The 21,010-nt window shown below is 41.5% G+C and overlaps 1 protein-coding gene across 1 annotated transcript in view; it reads right to left on the minus strand.

Moving 5' to 3' along the window:
* Window positions 1–3,543: 3,543 nt before the first annotated feature.
* palmdb (palmdelphin b) overlaps window positions 3,544–21,010 on the minus strand; it is an 86,018-nt gene continuing 68,551 nt past the window's right edge. Inside the window, exons 6-8 of the mRNA XM_085417954.1 lie at window positions 13,310–15,746; window positions 13,135–13,226; window positions 3,544–5,591 (exon numbers count right to left, since the gene is read on the minus strand). Of these exons, the coding sequence (XP_085274080.1) occupies window positions 5,508–5,591; window positions 13,135–13,226; window positions 13,310–15,746 (2,613 nt within the window). The 3' untranslated portion in view covers window positions 3,544–5,507. The remainder of the gene's footprint in view (window positions 5,592–13,134; window positions 13,227–13,309; window positions 15,747–21,010) is intronic.

Raw genomic sequence — 21,010 nt, forward strand, 5'->3', positions numbered from 1 at the left:
ATTTTTTGTTTTCTATCATTTATTAGTGAATGAGTCCTGGATTTGCTCTCTTTAGTAATATTTCTGTTTTCCTGTCACTGTCTCATCCCAGTGTCTCCTGTCAGTCTGTACTCTGTGTTTCCTCGGTCTCCCCCGTGTGTCATGTGCATTCATGTGTGTTCTCCCGTCATGTCCTCTGTATTTGTTCCTCACTTATGTGCGTGTCTTGTCTCCCGTTCCTACTTTCCTGTCCCATGTCAAGTCTTAGTCTGCGTGTTTCCTGTTTTACTTTGACAGTCTTGCATCTCATGTTCAGTGTGTTCAGTTTTGTTTCCTTCCTTCATTTGTCATTATGTTTATTCACCCCAGCTGTGTTCCCTGAGTGTTTCCTTTTCCCTCCTCAGGCTCATGCGTATTTATGTAGTAAATCCCATCCCATTTATCCCAGTTAGGTTATTGTTGGTTCGCCTTTATTGTTGTTTTTCCACCAGCCTCATTAGATGGCTTGCTTTTCTGTTTAAATCAAGTTTTGTTCCACATGTCTGATTTTGGGTCCACTTTCTAACTTCCACTCAGTCTGCATCCACAGACCGTGACATGGGTATAATCTGCAGAGCTGTGAAAATGTGCGCTATGCCTTCTAATGATACTGCTGAGAGAAAGCATGTATAATGTAAACTGACGTAGTCCAAGAGCAGAATCCCATTGAACTCCATAATCAACCTTAGTGTGTGAAGACTCTAATTTGTTCATGTCTAGAGCAATGTTCCCTCTAATGTTTCATGTGTCTGAGCGAACACACAAACTCCCTGAGCGTCCCTTGGACCACTGTGAGCAACATCAGACGTGTGCGCTGTGGTCACGCCAGCATCCAAGTTACATGTTTATTAAAATAATCAAATTACAGCATTTACATTTATGTTAGACTACTTTTAATTAATGCTTTAGCCCACTTACAATGAAAATTAAAAACAATCTTGTTCATGACCTGTGCAGCATGTTAACACTATTAGAAGGAAAAATAACTTGAACTCCAATTTTGAAAAGAAAACTCTCTCTCTCTCTCTCGCGCTCTCTTTTCTTTTAAAATAAAGCTCTGACTGTATTATGAGTCTGTGGTCTGGGAGAGAGTCTGTAACTCTGTCTGCAAAATACAGTAAATAATGACCAACGTTGGGCAATTAATTATATAGTTACTTCTTCAAAAAAGTAACTGAGTTTTGCAAACAACAAAGTTTTTTGCAGCTGTTTTTTTGCAGTGTGGACCACATGGATCACAGATCATGTCATCTGCCCTAAAGTGTCTCACCAACTCCAGACCTAATGTTTCCTGAGTCTTATCCTACAGCACATAAAGGCCTGCCTCCCATGGAACCTGGACTCTCATCAGTACAGGACAAACTGGACAAACATATTAATAGAATATTGAAGCAACCTTAAAAAGTCTGTGATAATTACCTAGAAACACCTGTGGTGGGTTCTGTGTAATAAGTATAAATAGAAACAGCCTGCAAAGAGCTGCCTGCCAGCAGGTGGCAGACTGCTGCCTACTGGGAGTCTGCACTTCCTATTTGAACCCTGGATAAAGACAAAGACGAGGGGTGCCAACTGCTAGCTTTAGCCACTCTGTACTCAGAATATAGCTATCTACCCCCAGTGCATTTTGCAGTGGTTTATTTTTAATGACAGACATGAAATATTCTAATATGTGGTTTTGCTTAGAAAAGGAAAAAGATGAATTATTTATTTTACTTCATACAAAATTATAATGGTGCACTTTTTCAATAGGACAGTCTGTATCTTTCAAATTGTTGCAGAACTGCCAGTTACATCACGCTTGGTTTAACATTGTTTTTCTTTAAAACTTCTCATTTTTCAGTATGCAGTGGGCGGCTTTGTGCTCCTCACTGGAGGAAAGGCTGGATGTTTGGATGGTTAAGAGTCGGTTTAAAAATGTGCTCCACCTTCTCTCCTCCCTGAAATACAATGCTATGTGTTGTCATCCATGATAAACTAAGCTGTGAAAGAGGATCCTCTTTCAGTGTTTCCAGTTCATTGCAGACTTCCTGATGCTTGTTTTATTCAGCTATCATGACCAAAGTATTAGATTGCTGCTTATTACACAGAAACTGCCACAGGTGTTTCCTGGTAGTCATTACTATTCTTTAAGTTTGTTTTAGACGGTTATTTATTACCTGGTTATTAATATGTTATTAAATAGAAACAGGCAGTTTTGCAGCTCCATTTCCTGCTTATTACACAGAAACTACCACAGGTAACTGAGTGGTAATAAAGTGTTACATAAATTTCATGGTAAAATCACTCAACTGTAACCGCTGTTGCTACCATGATATTACTTGGATATTACATTGTTATTACTCTGGTCATTGCATGGTAATAACTTTGATTACAAATGATTACACTCTTGTTTCCCCCCTCGTTACCCTACTATTACCCCTTTATTACCGAGCTGTAACAGGAAGTGCAACCTATCCAACCTGCTTAAATTATCCAAACAAAATGTGATCTTTGAGGTTGTCTTAAAAATAAATCACATGACTTAGGAAGCAGTAAAAACATCAGTAAACACTATTGTCATGGAGATTCCAGGTTTGCTTTGTATTTTTGTTGTTTCTTATTTTTGCACTATAGTAGATTTAGTTGCCAGTTGCCTCAGCTTTAATCCTTCCTTTGTGTTCCTGTTTTCCTCACATCAGCTCCTTTTCTATTTTGTCCTGTCACATGTATGTTTCCCCATCTAGTTATTTTCCTTCCCGTTTCCTTTGCCTCTGCCCCGTGTTTTGTCCTTTTGTGTGGTTAGAATGAGCCAGCACAGCGGGGGAGATGCGCGCTGTAGCTGCAAACAGTTTTTTGACCGTGACATCGTGCTGTGGTAGCTTTGTTTTGTGTGTACGAGTCAGATATAAACCTGGACAGCTCACATTAAGAAGTGGAAGAATTATTTTTTCGACGCTTGGGACAGAAATGTGCAACTATAGTGGCATTATTAATTATCTGCAAATAAAGCTGCAACTCTGAGTGTTTCCCTGAGTCTGGGGTCCTTCATTTTGGATCCTTATGAACAAGTTATGAAAACTTTCAGTCACCATTCTTGGGAATTTTTTTACATAAGAGCAAAAACTTGAAACATGACATTTTTTTTTTAAACCCCACAAACATTTCTAGCAACAACAACAACAACAACAAAAATCTATTTTCTGGTGTAAATGAGGCAGTTATTTAAATTAAATAGTCTTTTTAGTGAATCTCAAAAAAGATGAGGACATTATTCATGGACTTACAGAATCACAATGATTTTATGGCATTTTATACTCACCAGATGATAAAGATGATAAGCTGTTTTTTGTTTTTTGTCATTCATAAACCTTTGAGTGTGACTTTCAGGATTACTGTGTCCTTTGCACAACCATATTTTCACAACAGGCATCACAGGCTGATGAACAGCAAACAAAGCTAGACAAAGTTCTTCATATATCATATATAGCTTTATTTATTTTTGCATGAGGAATACACGGTGAAAATCCCCTGCAAATAGAGCCCCAGTCAGCCCCTGAAAGCGACAGAGGAGGCTATACACAAAATGTTTAAACATCAGCAAGCAATCCTTACGTTTTGTAAGCTATACTTCAGCAATTAAGCATACAAACCTGAAATGAAAAATAAACTGTTTAGGATCAATAGACTCTTAGGTGAAAGCACTGAATTTGTATAAATTGTTTTTCAGAGAGGCTGAAACATTTATTAAAAAACCATCAGTGTGTTTGTTCATGTAAAGGAACCCACTGTAACAATAAATAAATAAGTTGTTAATTATTAGAGTAACCTTTAATTACCCTGTGTAATTTAGAGCTAGGCCATGGCTTCATTGACCCCCACAAGGAGGGTTGAAAAGGAATTATAAATTTATATGTAGTCTCATAAAAATCTTGACATTTATAATATGATTGTCTGAGTGATGTCTATGTTGTTTCAGTTGGATGCATGGATATTCCTCCTGTGTTCATCCAGCTTAAATATCAGTTGCAACTAACAGCATAATATGAAAATACAGTTAATATACACCGACCAATGTCACATTTTCATTATCAAGACATACAATAACATCAAAAATCTGACTGACATGTATAATGTCTCAAAGGTTAGCAAAAAGTGGACAGTATTATATATTTGTCAGGGGCAGAAAGAACAAACGCTTTCACTGAAGGACTGGTTCAGATTGTGTCATCGTTCTCACAGAGCCCTTGTTGTGCTTCCAGGTTTTATGATTCTGTTTCTCGTTTCATCCTTTGACACTAAGTTTTTTTGTGTCTAATTTCATATGTTTTTAAAGGCAGACGAGTCTATTCATCATATAAAACTGAGGCAAAGCTGTCTGTCTATGTACACCTTCTGGTTTTTCCACACAACGTTGCTGTTCTGATGATTTCAGCAGCGAGAAAGAAAATGGCATTAAAGGGACTGAGCTGGTTTTAACTAGTCTCTTGTTTTTCATGCATGTTCCTTTGTCTAACAGCAGAAACAGAAACATATTGGAGCCTTTTTGGAGAATTCAGTTGTGTTAAAGCAGAAAAGCACATCAACTGCAACGACAGAACAATAGAAAAGCAAACAGATGGTAACTATAGCCATATGAAGCATCCACCATACCGTGAGTTCCTCTTGTTGTGAGTAATCCACAGGGCCTTAAGATGCTGAGAGCCTGGGACTATATGAAGCCTGCTATGCTCATTCTTGCCACCAACAACAGAACAATTGATGCACTTTTCTCCCAGCAGAGACATTTCAGGGTCACATTCTTGGTTAATAAAGGTACAGAGCTCTATAAATGCAGTCCATTTACAGTTTTACACTCACATTATTGGAGGTTTAATACTGACTAACTCCAATCAGTCATCTGACATGGCACAAACAATGAAATGATCCTTTATCCAATCTATTCCCACAGAAGGAAATCTTCAGCAAAAGACCAGGATCCACTAAACACTGTAGTGCATTAACAGGACATGCACTCAATGCCATATCAAACTGCTGAGGTCTGTTCTTATTTTACTGCACTGTTTGTCAGTTTTAGGACCTTCTGTGCTTCTTCACAAGCCAAAACATAAGAAGAAAAATAGTTGTTTAGGGTTTAAATACAAAGTATGTTGGCACTGCTTTTAGTTGTCTAAGAAACATCACTTTACTAAAACAATTACAGATTTTGTAGCTTATTAAGACTTTAAAACAGCAGCAAATATGAGTATTTATTCACAAGTAATGAACAAATGTCAAATGCGTCTGGGTGTTCACAAACATAATAGGCACCTCTTGGCCAGAACTGAGCGTTATCAGATCCGCCATCAGTGCTCAATAAACTTTGTTCAGACTAACGTAAGGATAAACACTCTTTGCCCAAGCATCACACGAAGCAGAATTTAGGTTATGTCACAACATGAAACAAACCATTTTAACAGTGCATCTGACTTGAATGAGAATAACACAGCAGTGAACCTTTGACTTGTTGCATTTCATTCATTCTTTGTAAACTCTCCCGCCTCCCAGCGCAAAGCCATGGCACTCTTGCGTCTTCCTCCAGTGTGGATCTCTGGAAACTGGCAAAAGACACTTTATTGGTTTACTGCATTCACACCACTCCCTCCACCTCTTCCACCAGCTTTCTCAGCTTATTAGAATAAAGATGGGATAAGCAAGTTTTGCAATGACAGTCTACCTTTTCTTTCTGTTATTCTATTGTGACTCAAACTATTGTCAGTTAAGACAGGATGTGACTTCTTTCTTTCCGAGGTACAACCCTGTCACGCCAGCTGCTGCTATATTTGACGCACATACTTTTTTCAGATGTACAAATCATCATCGAAACTATAATGCAAGATGACTTCAGAGGGAGACTGATTCAACATGGCTTCCATTACTTAAATATAAATATTTGTCTTAAAGAGACATGTCTTTACTGTGCATGGCATACTAACTTTGACTAAATTCATGGTGAAAATTGGACATCAAATATGATACAGCCGGGTGCATGAAGTAGAGTTTATTTTATAAAGCTTGTAGTTTTGGCTGCTACAATAAATTGTGTGGAGGGCGAAATGTCCTAGTAAAAGTATTTCACCACAAAGAAAAAGGATGTAAAAGGTTTCCTGAATAAGCAAGTCTGTTTTTTCTGCCTAAAATAAAGACTATTGTAACAAACAAAGCCATAAAATATACCCCTGTGATCAGGAGTTACATACACTCAGTGTGCATTTGAATGTCAGAGTAATATTTTCTTTGGATTTGTTCAGCAGCACTCACTAGAATAACCAACATTCAGAATAAAATTCATCTCAGTGAAAATCTGGGAAGGAGAATTGTAGATTTCAACAGAAGATCTTTTGGAGCCATTTCTGAACACTCACAGATTCCAGTATTAATCCCAATAATATTTGAATGGAAGCAAGTATAATGTAAATAGAAATGACTCTAACACTGAACCCTGTGGAACTCCATAGTTAACGTTTATTGCATGAGGACTCTCCATTTACACGAACAAATAATCTACGCAGAAGCTTTAGTATCTGTTTATAATAAAATAAAAATAATAAAATTGTTTCTGGTGGGTGTCGGACTCTGACAAGGCTGCTCTTGGTCACAAATTCTGATTATAGTTTTTATGGAAGGAATATCAGAGCAGCCCGGACTGAGAGTCAAACTCCGAACTCTGTCGTCATGGCCATTGAGCTCTGCGGCTTTCCTGAGAGAGGGATGTTTCCAGACAACAGCATTGTTGTGGGCATATCCATGAGCAGAGACCAGCTACTTGTAGTTGGGTGCAAACACCAGGGACGAGATCTGGGACTGTGTCATGTGAACTGATACAGGAGCCACTTGGTGAGGTGTCTCCTCTTTAGTGGCCTCATGATTAAATTCTGCCTCCAGCCTTGCACTGAAGTAGCTGCACAGCTCAGTGTAAGGTGACATGAATGAGAAGCTGCCAGCTGGAAAAGGGTGGAGCGCCCACTCCAGCTCCAGAACGAGTTGCTGCCCCGAGTGGAGGAGTCTGTTGGGTTTGTGTTCACAAACGAGGTTGTGAGAGCAGAGTGTGTGACTAACAGACACTCTGCTGAGCATAAAAGTGAAGCTGTCAGTCTACGTTGCTCCCCTCAGCTATGATCACGAGCTGAGGGGAGTGACATGGGGCGCCTCTGTCAGTGCGCCCCAGGGTGGCTGTGGCTACAATGTAGCTTGCCATCACCAGTGTGTGAATGTAGTGTGTGAATGTATGTGTGAATGGGTGGGTGACTGGATGTGTAAAGCGCTTTGGGGTCCTTAGGGACTAGTAAAGCGCTATATAAATACAGGCCATTTACCATTTACCATCATGGACATGATCACTGAAAACAAATACTTCAAGTTATCGCTGCTAAACGTGGCTCCACATGCTTTTAAATCACAACATAGTTGTTGCAGTCGTGTTTTTCACAGGACTGCACAGTAGACTACAGTCCTCTGAAAAAAAGATTAGACTTTGAAGTTTAATAATGTCCCTCCTCAGTGAGCGCTTAATTCCTCATTTATAAAGTCGCCAGAAGCGTATTAACCTCTCCTGGTTAATCAGCTCATATACAGTAGAACATGTGCATGGTATCATTTAACAAGTCCAAATAAGTGATTTGTCATTTCTTACTGTGATTCATGGCTAATTCAAGCAGTAAATAGTTGTTGGTTAAGCATTCTGTGTGCTTAACTAACTTCATTAAATGAATTAATAAAAGAAAATTAATGAATTAATTAAATATCCTAAATTTAAAGTGATGACTATTTTTTTTTTGCCTTATAAAGCATTTATAAATGAAAATTAAAGTACCTCAAGTACAACAAGTCTCAGCTCTATTCACAACAGAAACAACACACAAATGATGCACATAGAGATACAGAACAAAGACAAATGTATTGGCAGGTACAAACATTCCCATTCGAGGTTTCCAGAATACTGACATGTAAGAGGAACAGAGCCTTCAGTTCTTTATCTGATAAAATTAGGACAGAGAAGAAAAAAATACTAGAAATATGAGAAAGAATAAAAACCAAAACATCTGGTGTCAATTGTGTGGAAAATAAGGCAAAAACAAACTGTAGTGTGGGCTTCATAGGTGCCGTTGTCACTGAGGAGTGTAGAATTCTTAGTGTAATAATGTGTTGAGTTTACAATAACAGTGCACCTCCCTTTTGTGGCTACAAACATGGTGTTTTTATTATACTGTGAGTTTAGACGGAGGAATTCTTGCACCTTGGCTCAGGTGATGAGGCATATGATGTCCGTGTGAACGGCCAGTGTTTTTCCGTCTCCTCTTGTGTTTTCCCGGATCCTGGGCAGGACCTTGGACACTCACCTGTTTCATTCAGTGACGATCAGCGTGGCTGCATTTAAGCAGTGAGGTCATCTCTTCTTCTCCAGTCCATCAGCGACTCATGGTGACAACATGGCTCTATTTCCTTGTGATTTAGCTGTTGATTGTTGCATACTTACCTTGTCTCCTTGTGCCTACAGCTTTCTTTGCAACCCTTCTCATGAAGCGTCATGGAATTTGTGATCAATTTGCACACCATGCCAGCTGAGGCAGGCTGACCCGATCGCGCCCTTCAGGGTATTTTCCTTCAAGGCCTGAATGATCAGATGTGGGACAACTTAGCCTCCCAAGATGCCTGAGTCCTTCGAGGATCTGGTCTCTCTCTCTCTCTTAGGATTGAAAATGGCCTGAGGGAGAGAGGGCTGAAAGGAGTCTCAAGTCTCAGCCCACCTATTTTCATTAGTCTCCGATCCCGGTCCCCGCGCCACCTCCTCTGGTCCTAGTTTCCATTCTGTTCTATATTCTGGATTCACTGGCAGCCATCCCATCATCTTTTTGAACCCATCCATGGTGCCACCATCTTCACAAAACTGGACCTGAAAAACACCTACCATTTAGTCCACATCAGATATGGGAATGAATGGAAGAGAGCCTTTAATTCCCCACTGGGTCACTTTGAATACCAAGTCATGCCTTTCAGTCTTACAAATGCATCAGCACTTTTTCAGGCACTAGTGAATAACATTCTCAGAGATTTCCTAAACCTTTTCGTGTTTGTCCACCTCAATGACATTTTTTCCAAGGATCTCCCAGATAATTGAATCCGCTTTCACACGGTGTTTCAGTGGCTGCTGTATGTAAAGCAGAGAAGTGCGAGTTGCATTCACCATCCGTCATTTTTCTGGACTAATTTCTGGCAGAGGGGCAGGTGAAGACGGACCCTGCCAAAATCTGAGCAGTCGCTGAATGGCCCACTCCTTCCACTCGCAGGCACCTTCAACAGTTCCTTGGGTTTGCAAACTTGTACAGACGTTTCCCATTTTATCCACAACAACAGTCAGGTAGCAGCACCTGTAACTTATCTCCAAAAGTTGATTCTGTTCATCTGGACGTAGTGTTTTGTGGGAGAAACGTTTCTCACTCATCCAAGTGACGTCTTCAGTCTCAGCTGACTGCAGGTTTCAATCTTATAAACAGTACTTTTGCATAATGACTGAAACCAGCCGACTGAAGGAACAATGGACTGGGAGGTCAGTTCCTTCATCATAATTATGCAAATTCTCATGACTCAACAACCACTGGCACATCTGTCACCATCTTACAATGCTGTGATTGCAGCTAATCCCCAACTCTCTGTGAGTGGTACTCATGGCCATTGATCAGTGGGCTTTGATCAGTGGGCTTTGATCAATGGTCATGCGAATTTGCATAATTATGATGAAGGAACTGACCTCCCAGCCCATTGTTCCTTCAGTGGGCTGGTTTCAGTCATTATGCACATGTCCTGTTTATAAGATTGGGGAAACCTGCAGTCAGCTGAGACTGAAGAAGTCACTTACTCACCAGGTTGGTTGAGCATGCATCAAGACACCTGTAACTTACCTCATGTCAGCAAAGGTTTTGTTCACTTGGCCACCTGAAGCTGAATCAGATCACAAGAACTTAACCTATTTGAGAACAGCCAAGAGACTGAACGCCCGTCAAGGCTCACTGGTCACTATTTTTTGCACGTTTTAACTTTAACTCCTATCGTTCAAGGTCCAGAAATGTCAAACGCTCTCTCCCGCCAGTTCGTCACCAACACTAGTACTGCTGAGCCTGGCTACATCCTCCCTGGTTCCTGCAGGGTGGGTGCAGTAACCTGGAGAATCAAGGACACGATCCAGCAGGCCCTTCAGGAGAAGCCTAACCCAGGCACTGGCCCGCCTGGTTGCCAGTTTGTACCCACCTCTACATGTGCCACAGTACTCCACTGGATCCATACCTTCCATTTTTCCATTCATCCTGGGATGAGTAGGACCATATGTTTGCTTCGCTGTCACTTTTGGTGGATTCGGTAGAAAAGGATGTGAGAGAGTACGTAGTAGCTTGCCTGCAATAAACACCATAACCAGTGCTTTTTCGGGTTGCTCCAACCACTAGCCATTCCACAGAGACTCTGTTCCACATAAATTTTGTTACTGGTCTCCCCGCTTCCTCGGGAAAAACTGTAATACTCACCAGTGTTGATAGGATTTCTAATTCAGCCCACCTTTAGCATTGGACAAACTGCCATCAGCTGTTGAGACAGCTAAACTATTGACAGATCATGTTTTCCGACTCCACGGAATTCCAGATCCTGTCTGATCGAGGTCCTCAGTTTACTTCACAGGTGTGGAAGTCCTTCTGTTCTGCATTGGGAGCTGCTAGGGTTTAAAATGATTAATTAAAGCTGTTTTTATTATTTTTATATACACAATGCAATGTGCTCAAAAACAAGTTGGCGCTCCATGTTTTGAGGATCTAAAACGTTGTTCAGGGGTGGCTTGGGGTGGCTGTGGCTCAGGAGGTAGAGCAGGTCACTTACTGATCGGAAGGTTGGCGGTTTGATCCCAGGCTCCTCCAGTCTGCATGCCAAGTATCCTTGGGCAAGATGCTAACCCCAAGTTTCTCTCCGATGCATCCACCGGAGTGTGACTGTGTAGTTAGACAGCACTAAGTCCAAATATTGAGAACTGACGGGAAGCAGAGGGTTTTGCTACATGCTTACACATCACACTAGATAATGGTTAGAAGGATATTTGCTAGGCCGAAGAGAGTTAAATAGAAACAGTAGTAGGATATTATTAAAATGATCAAGGCTAGGCAGGGAGGTGTTTTCTTTTCTGTCTTGTCATTCCAGGAAAAGAAGCAGATAATGAGGGTCATGACTAGGGATGGGTATCGAAAACCGGTTCTTGTTGAGAACCGGTTCCCACTGTTTCAATTCCTTGGAATAGTTTGCCATTTTTGCAAACGATTCTCTTATCGACTCCAGTCGCCCCAAATGACATCACCACGTTGTGGAGCGTCATTTACCTGGCAGGAAACACGGCGGCTCAAACGCTCAAAAGTTTGGTTATACTTTACGAGAACGGATGACAACAGGGCAACTTGCAATACTTGCAAAGTAGATATTTCATTTAAGGGAGGAAACACTACGAATATGCAAAAGCATTTGCTCACAAAACACACGATGACCTTAAATGAATGTCGTGTTTTTAATTCCGCTCGACTCGTGAATCTCAACCCAGCAGCAGCGGTAACGTTTGCACGTCCTCTCCCGTTAATGCGGCAGGTAAATAATCAACTAACAGTCCATATTATGTTAGCGCGATCTGCCTTATTACAAACCTGCCATTACTGTGCATTTAGTGACCATGATGAGAGAGGCAGTCTGGCTCAGATGCTGGCAGTTCTCGCTGCAGTCTACCGGTAGCGTCTCCTTTCAGGCCAGGATAGACGAATGTCACCGAGCAGTGACTCAGTTTGTGGTCAAAAGTTTGCACCCATTTGCCACAGCAGATGCCCCGATTTCACTTTGGTAAGTGAATGTGTTTAATTGTAGGCAGGGACATTACTGGATATTCTTGTGTAATTGCTACAGAACAATTTATGTTATGCTTTGTTATTGCTACAGAAGAATATTTATTTTATTATTTTACATTTACAATTTTTTTTCCTGGGGACCCTGTGACACCCCATTGAAGAGCTGTAGGCTGGATCTCTTAAGATCTCACTGTTGGGTTTCTAAGGCCATGTTACTCCTAAATTTCTATCTTGTTCAAAGAGAAGATATAAAACAAAGTTCTAAGCTAATCGACCTTAGTGTTCTCCTTTTTAAAGAGAATCGATAAAGAATCGAATCGTTAAACAGAATCGAAAATGGAATCGGAATCGTGAAAATCTTATCAATACCTATCCCTAGTCGTGAGTGAGGAGAAGGCCAAATGGAGACATCAGGATGGTTCGGGGAAGAAGACAGTTATAATAATAGTGTGTTATTGTTGGGTTATAAAAACGATACGGCCCGATCCAGGGCCGTCCTTTGTGTGAAGACAGGTGGCTGTGTTCACATGGAGGTCCAGTCCAACTTGTAATTCCAACTGCTGAAGCAAATTAAATCTTTTTAAATTACATATATTTCTCCTGTAATTCCTTCTGAAGAAACTGAACATGACAGAGCCCGGGTCAGTCTCAGTTCCAGATATCATCCCCAGACCAACAGCCAAACAGAAGGGTTGGATCAGGAGCTGGAGGCTACGCTTCACTGCTTCACTTCCAACAATCCATCAACTTGGTCATCATATCTTGTCTGGGTGGAGTATGTACACATGTCTCACACCTCATCTGCACAGTTTTGTCTTCTGTTGAGATCTCCCTAGGATACCAACCCCCTTTATTCCCAGAGACACAGATTGAACTTGCTGCTCCTTCTGTGCGACATCACTTGCAGCGGTGTCAACATGTCTGGACACAGGCCAGAGACATTACATTTATTTATAAATGTTTATAAGGCAAAAATAGTCCTTACGTTAGATGAGGTCACACAAATTACTAGTAAATGCCGGAATTAACCATGAAAAAATTTGTATTTATGAAAACACACAAACAATCACCTCATATCTTATTTACACTATAAATGAGACAATGAGCACATTATGTTTGAGCTTATTTATCAAGTCTCAGGTTTCATAATGACAGTATAAATATGAAATGCAAAGCATGAAATTGCATGTTTTGGTTGATGACAAAGAAATTCAAAGATGTTTCATCAAGAACTCACTCTGTGATCACACGATAGAGCAGCACGATCCATCCTGTGGGTGGTTTTCATTGGTGAAGATGGAGACGACTTGCACTTCACAGGAACATCAACTAATACGACACACCACAATTGATAATTATCATTAACATAGGCAAATGGAGGGAAAAACATGGTGAATATCATGCTAGCATACCTGAGTTATTAAAGGTCAACGTTTCCATGCGATTTGACAATACTCTTTCTGCGCAGAACCTGTCTTTGGCATACAGATTTTCCCTCTCCTTCTTCAGCTCATCCTCCCTCTGCTTTACCATCTTGATCTCTTCATCCACCAAGGATATTGTGCTTCTCGAACGTAGTTTGAAAAATGGGTTGTTCAGGAACATTTTTTCCTGGGGCTGCTCACATGCTTTACTGAGAGAGAACTCAGAGGCACTGCGAATAATCAAATTGGACGTCTCCAGGATGATGACACTGGAGCTGGTCTCTTTGGAGTGCCACTCACTAGACTGAGCTTTCATGTTGTCTTTAACATGCCTGGGACTAGAGGTAAAATCATTGCTAGGGTCCAGAATAATTACATTGTTCGCTGACATTTCATGTTTGAATGGTTCCTTGGTAGGTGAGGAGGTGATGATGAATGACGGCGTCAGTGGAGTGCTTATTGATCTAGGGATACTTCTTGATGGTGCACAATCAGTAGATTTGCCCATCCTGGAAAGGCCCCTCTCCCTTTTGAAATTTTCTTCCCTCTCCAGTGATATGCGAATATCCCTTTCAACTGCTTCTGGATCATCATAAGGGGACCTGTAACTGGAATCATCCAAACCAGAATCCTCTGAGCAGGGGCTGAATTGGGTGTGAGGATACTCCCCAACCAGATCTAAGTTTTCCAGATCATGTGCTTTCTTGTGAGGTCGGTCAATGTTGCGTACTGGAGTGTACATGAAGCTGTGGCTGCCGTGGAAGCTCAGCTGCTTGGTTGTAGGTAAGACTACCTTGTTTTTGGTTTGTTCCTCCATTTCCCGCCACTGTTTACGAGCCAGCTGGAAGTCCACGTGCTCTGTACTAACATTCTCACTCTTGGTTTCCTGTATCACACAGAAGTCTTTAGGTAGCTTCTTGACTGCATCTACACTGATGTGCGGTTGGTGAGTGATGTGGTTATAATTGGCATCTTTACCATTCTCACTCTCATCTTCAGATATTTTAGACAAGCCTTGAAGGCCTAACGGGTTATATTTAACCTCTTGTGAAGGGCTGGGAAAAGGAACGTTAACCTCGGGCTGTTCCAGAACGTCTTCCACTTGCGGGACCTCAAAACACACTTCATGAAAAGCGTTGCTGTCTTGGTCTTCAGCACCTGTCATCTCAGCTTTTTGTACAAAGAGCTCCTGGGCACTCAACTGAAGACTATCCAAGTATGAATCATCATCTTCTTTATTAATAGAAGAGGAGAATATTGTTCTCCATTTTTCATCCGTCTCACTATCTGAAGATGCTGCTGCAATCTCAACTCTCAGGCATTCTTCCATTTCATCAGGACCAGGTTCATGGCAGGATTCGGTGGAGACGTCTGACATAGCTTCTTCTCTAATGCACTGTGCTAACATAGACTCCTCTGTGACGGATGGTTCAAATATGAGTTCTTGGGCCTCTGGGTCTTTATATATTTCCAGATTTAGATAGCCATCTTGTTCAGAATGCAGATAATTGTCAACAGCCCCAGGCTCTGGCTCAGGATACTGATCTAGCACAGGGTCTAGCACTGGTTCAGGGTATTGCGTTGATTCTGGGAACGGCTCTGGCTCTGGGTCTAGCGCTGGTTCAGGGAATTGCGTTGATTCTGGGAACGGCTCTGGCTCAGGGTCTAGCACTGGTTCAGGGTATTCCTCTGGTTCAGGGTATTGCGTTGATTCTGGGAACGGCTCTAGCTCAGGGTCTAGCGCTGGTTCAGGGAATTGCGTTGATTCTGGGAACGGCTCTGGCTCAGGGTATTCCTCCGGTTCAGGGTATTGCTCTAGTTCAGGGTATTGCTCTAGTTCAAGACTTAGTTCCTCAGGATCTTCACAAGGCTCTGGGCTTTGTACTGGTACAGCATCTTGTTCTAGCTCAGGGGTCTGTTCTTGCGCAGGATCTAGTTCTGGTGTTTTCCTCCTCTTATGTTGGGGGTCATTCTCACACACACTGTCTACACTGGAGAGTGGGTCGGACACAGATGAGGTGACTGATTCATTCCTGCTGAGCTCTTCACAGGCCGGCTCCAAAACCAAAGCTTCTTTTTGATTCTGACAAGCCGTTTCAGTGCAGACGTTGGGGTCAGAGCAGTCAAGCTTGTCATTTGCGTCTCTGCTGCGTGGCATGTCAGTTAATAAAGTGTCGAGCGTTACCTTTTCCAACGGAGACTCTGGGACTAATGGCGGTGTCGCTGAACAAACAAGCTCATCATCTGCAATAAAATCCTGTTGCTTAGGTGAATCAGCCATGCCAACATCCACTTCACAATCCATCTCCAACGCTGATTGTTCTGCTGTTTCCATGGTGATGGACATGGAGTTGTGATCCTCAGCTGTGCTGCAACCTTTCTTCAGCTCCTTTCCATCTGCCTCTCTATCCACTGAGGTAGCCTTCTGAGAGAAAAGAGAATAAGAGAAGGAAAGATTTGTTTTTTAGAACGGAGAATTGCTGTTTGTTTGTTTTAAACACACACACACACACACATGTAGAGGTGTGTGTGGGTGTGTGTTAATTTCTCTGTTTCCTCTGTCATTGAGTGCAGAAAGAAAGGCAGCGTATAAAAAACAGCTAAATTAGAGAGTATTTTTTGTCTATTGTGTCTACCCTTATGTAAGGACTGGGTCTGGGTACCACCACACACTTTAAGTAAGCTTTGTAGGGGCTGATTGCTGCTACATCAGGAAATGTGTCTGAAATCTTGTGTTGCAGCTTTATCTGTCAAAAAAATCAAGTCTTGTTTGCAGCGTTTTTGATAAATAATGTCATAGGAAAATGTAGCCTGTTCAGACCATAAGCCCTATATATGCTGTTTAGTTACACAAGTAACCAAATAATAAAGACAAGAAGTAGTGACAGAAATGTACACAATACAAAAGACTCTCCCTGTGTGTTTGTGTGTCTGTGTGCACACGTCTGTCTGTAAATATGTTTGTTAAACAAATAGAAAAAGTGAGTACTGCCATTACAAATGCCAGGATGCTACTTCCTACATACATTAACATTCAAACTATCAGCCACAACAGTGGCTTCTTAGCTTTGCCACTGAAGGATAGCATAAACTGTGCATGTATTTAAGCTGCAAACTTTCCTGTTATTAAAAATAAATTAGAAATAACACACAGAAAAGATATATGCTTACTAAAATGTATTTAATCTTTTGCACAAAAGCCTTTGTTGATGATGGCAGCTTCAAGCTGCCTGCTGTATGGAGAAACTAGTCGCATGTAGTGTCATTTTGGCCCATTCTGCCACACAGATTTTAAAATTCTTCTCATGGAAAAGAAGGTGTTGAGTAATCAGGCCTCATCCTATTTCAATGACCTTACAGTACCAGATCATCCTGTGGGTGATACGGTACAGTGAGCAATTTCTATATATTAGTGCTATTTTTTAAATATGTAAACTCTGTAACATGTTGTACTACTTAATTAGTTTAGTCTGTTACTGTCTGGAGCAACTGTAACCCACATCATTTCCTTAGAGCAGCGGTCTCCAACCTTTTTTGCGCCACGGACCGGTTTGTGCCCGACAATATTTTCACGGACCGGCCTTTAAGGTGTCGCGGATAAATACAACAAAATAAAACTAGTACCGGTACCGAAAAAAATAATATTTATTCATAACACACGGGAAAAGACCCAGGAAAACCGAGTTAACGATAAAAACGATAACAAAATAACGCTGAACACCGATAAAAACCCTGAAAACCATACATTTCACACCTGAGCCTCAACTCTCGCGGCCCGGTACCAAACGACTCACGGACCGGTACCGGTCCGAGGCCCGGGGGTTGGGGACCGCTGCCTTAGAGAATAATAAATAATATTCTGATAACCAACAAAACTACTATGGCCGCTGTTAGGGCCCTCACCTTGTTAACTCCCATTGTGTTTATACGGCACTCTGTATTTAGTCATTAGTTATCATTAATCTCTGGCTCTCTTCCACAGGGTGTCTTTCTCCTGTTGCAGCACATCCTAAGCCTGGTTCTGCCAGAGGCTTCTTCCTGTTGAAAAGGAGTTTTTTCTTCCCACTGTCAGCGAAGTGCTTGCTCAAAGGGGCTCATGTTTTGTTGGGTTTTCTCTGTTTTCTTTGTACCGTGAGGCAACTGCAGAAGCATCCACCCTCATTTTGTCTTCATCATCCTGCTAGATAGCAGCAGATTTTTAACAAGACTGTCTCGGTACATTTTTCTAGAGGTTGCAGATTTTACTCCACTCCTGAATCTATATCCACTCTCAGTGGTGGGCTGGCTTAGAGCAGCGGTCCCCAACCTTGTGACCACTTTAATCTCAGACAATATTTTCATGGACCAGCCTTTAAGATGTCGCAGATAAATTCAACAAAATAAAATGATACGATTAAGGCAAAAACTGTGGTATTTTGTAAATAAACACGAATTCACTGTGTAACTGTGTAACTTTATTAGCAGCGGCCTCCTGAAATGCGCCAACAATAACATCCTCCTCTTTCCCCCTTAATGCTCTCTGGTCGTTATGGTAACGCGTAAACATTTCTTTCAATATAAGACACAACTACAACACGGGAAAAGACCCAGGGAAACCCAGTTAACCATAAAAACCCTGAAAACCATAAATTTCACACCCGAGCCTCAACTCTCACGGCCTATGGCCCGGGTGTTGGGGACTGCTGGCTTAGAGGACTGAGGCCTGTGCAGATCAACAGTGGGGAACAGTGCATCACATTGGTATATTCCACATGTGATGGTAACTTGTGTGATTGCCTCAGAGTTCGTCTTAAGTGTTGTCGTCCATAGTACCATTAAGTTCCTGATGTTATTACAGTTCTCCCAGCAGGGATGTCATCTTCACTGCTCTTCATGCACTTCTTATCAAGTTATGGCATTTTCATAACACAGACTTGCTTGTGCAAAAGCCATGAAAACAATTAAACCTTATTTGACATTTGTCTAAACATGAATAGGAATTCAAACACTTTCAGCACAGTATGAAGACTTTGTTATCAAAATGTTTCGTTTTATTATCAAAGCCTTGCTGACATTGGAAATAGTTCTGTAAAAATGTAGACATAAGCTAGAGAAAAAGTGTTCAGACAGAAAAATGAAACGTGAACGATTTGTTGAAACAAAACTGATAGCACTGACAGAAGCAAATCATACATGTGGAACTATATGCATGAGACAACAGATGAAGAAAATATATACAGTCTTAAAACAGCAGCAAGTCAAAGTGTGTAGGCACGTAGCTACAGTTGAGACAGCTCACTGAAGTTCAAACCAAGCCTCAACATAAAGAAAGATGATTGTTGATGCAGATGAGCTGCTGTGAGTAATTCAGGTTGATGTACAACCATGGGAATGGTCTGAAATGAGAAAATACTCAGTGAGCAGCAGTTCCCCCTGTTGATGTCAGGAGTCAGAGGAGGATGTCCAGACTGCTTTGAGCTGATAAGGAGGCAAGAATAACTCAGTCAGCTACTTCTTACAAACGAGGTAGGCAGCATCTGTATATAGACATAGAAAATAATGAATCAAGCAGAAAAAACAAATTGAGTTCCTTTCCATCTTGCAGGAGACAAAAATGGCTTTTCAAAGAGCAAAAAGTGCAAAAAATATCATCAGCTGCATCTTCCTGGAAGATACTGAAACCCAGGCCATAACTTTCCAGAGTGAAGCAATATTTTAATGGATGTTTCACATGGTGGCCAACACCTGTTTGCTCACTGGGGAATCCTACAGGTCTTAGAAACTTCAACAATAAAACTCATGGACTTTATGGCCGGTCTTTTCCTTCTTTAACTGTATAAATTTACCGTGTAGTCTTAGTGTGTTGTAAGGCAGCGGTCCCCAACCCCCGGGCCTCGGACTGGTACCGGTCCGTGAGTCGTTTGGTACCGGGCCGCGAGAGTTGAGGCTCAGGTGTGAAATGTCTGGTTTTCAGGGTTTTTATCGGTTTTCAGCGTTATTTTGTTATCGTTTTTATCGTTAACTCTGTTTTCCTGGGTCTTTTCCCGTGTGTTATGAATAAATCTTCTTTTTTTCGGTACTGGTACTGGTTTTATTTTGTTGTATTTATCCATGACACCTTAAAGGCCGGTCCATGAAAATATTGTCGGGCATAAACCGGTCCGTGGTGCAAAAAAGGTTGGGGACCGCTGTTGTAAGGTTTAACCTTTCGAGGTGGGGTATGGTTTGGGACCACAGCCCTTTATAGGTTTTAGGTTCTGTTAGCGATGCTTGTTTACATGTGGCTAAAATTCCTCCCGATCCTACTTTTAATTGGGACCAACAAGGAGTAATATTTAACTGTACTTTGGTCACTTTGTTATATTCAGGTCCTCAAAGCTGAGCTCAGTGTTTGTAGAAGACCCCGTCTTTGTGTTTCAGTCTCATCCTACCTTCCTGGACCATGAATCAAATTGTTTTCTATCTGGTTTCATCTGCAGTTGGATAGTGACAGTGGCAAAGACTGCCAGTGGAAGGTTTCACACTCACAGACACACACACACACACACACACACACACGCACGCGCACGCACGCGCACGCACGCACGCACGCACACACACACACTCTCTCCTGTAACGACACAAGAATGCGACAGACTTGGTGCCATGGTAACCACTGAAAGGCCTGGCACTTATACTGCAATGCTCAGCTGTCACCTCCTCCACTTCCACCTCCCCCGCAACAACTCATCAGCAGCCTGTTAAATGTGACTGGAAGCAGTGCTGTACTCAAAGTGGACATGAAACACGACATGTATTAAGTCTAATTTACATCATGGGGCCCTACACTAAAACCTGTCATAGATTTAACACAAGCCGGATCTAAGACAATGCACAATGTCTGTGGATGGTTACTGCTAATGTTAGGTAACTAGTGACAGAACCTAGACTGTGGTGGAAAACAGGGAAGCTAAAACTAAAAAGCAGTTGAAGGGTATCACTTTTATTCCATCCCTGGCTGTAGCAATGAGCTTTGTGTTTAAAGAAAAGGCAAGGATATACTGTTCAGTCTGACTGTCACTTTCAACACCTCTTTAAGCAGTAATTAGTTCTTCATTAGTAGCTGTAACACTCTACATGTGTTGGAAGCACTCAGAGAATACAAGACAAATAACTATCTGATTATCTGACCACTGGATGCACAGCTTTGTGTATTTTTTTATATTCAGTTGATACAGATGGGTATCAGATTCTTCATGTTAGTATAAACAATACATTCAACAATAGTCACGGATTAGTGTTGGATAGATTTTGTGAAATCTCCAAATTTCCTTTTCCTTTTTTAAAAGGAAGAACAAAAATGTTTGGAATCCAGCTGTGTTGTTCTTTTTCACGTTCTCTCAGATGAATTTCATCAGCACCATATATGTGTTGCATCTATAGAAAGATTGTAATCGTTGGGAAAAACCAACACAGCTACCATACACCACCTTGGCGACAGTGGGAAAGAAAACCCCCTTTTAACAGGAAGTATGATGTTGGGCCAGAACAGAGTTCACTGCCGCTGGTGGTTGGATGATTCTGGAAAAGTCATTCCTTCATTCATTGTTTTGCTGATTTAAATTTTATCAGCAAACTGTCCTCCTCTGTATACAGAACACTGTCTATATATGGGACCTCTATAAAGCAGTGGCTTTGTCCTCCTCTCATCCCCGTCATGGCTCCGGAGGT

The sequence above is a fragment of the Rhamphochromis longiceps genome, linkage group LG9, assembly GCF_057381845.1.
Source record: "Rhamphochromis longiceps isolate RC_006_pf linkage group LG9, R_longiceps_female_GT1.1, whole genome shotgun sequence".
Taxonomy (NCBI): Eukaryota; Metazoa; Chordata; class Actinopteri; order Cichliformes; family Cichlidae; genus Rhamphochromis; species Rhamphochromis longiceps.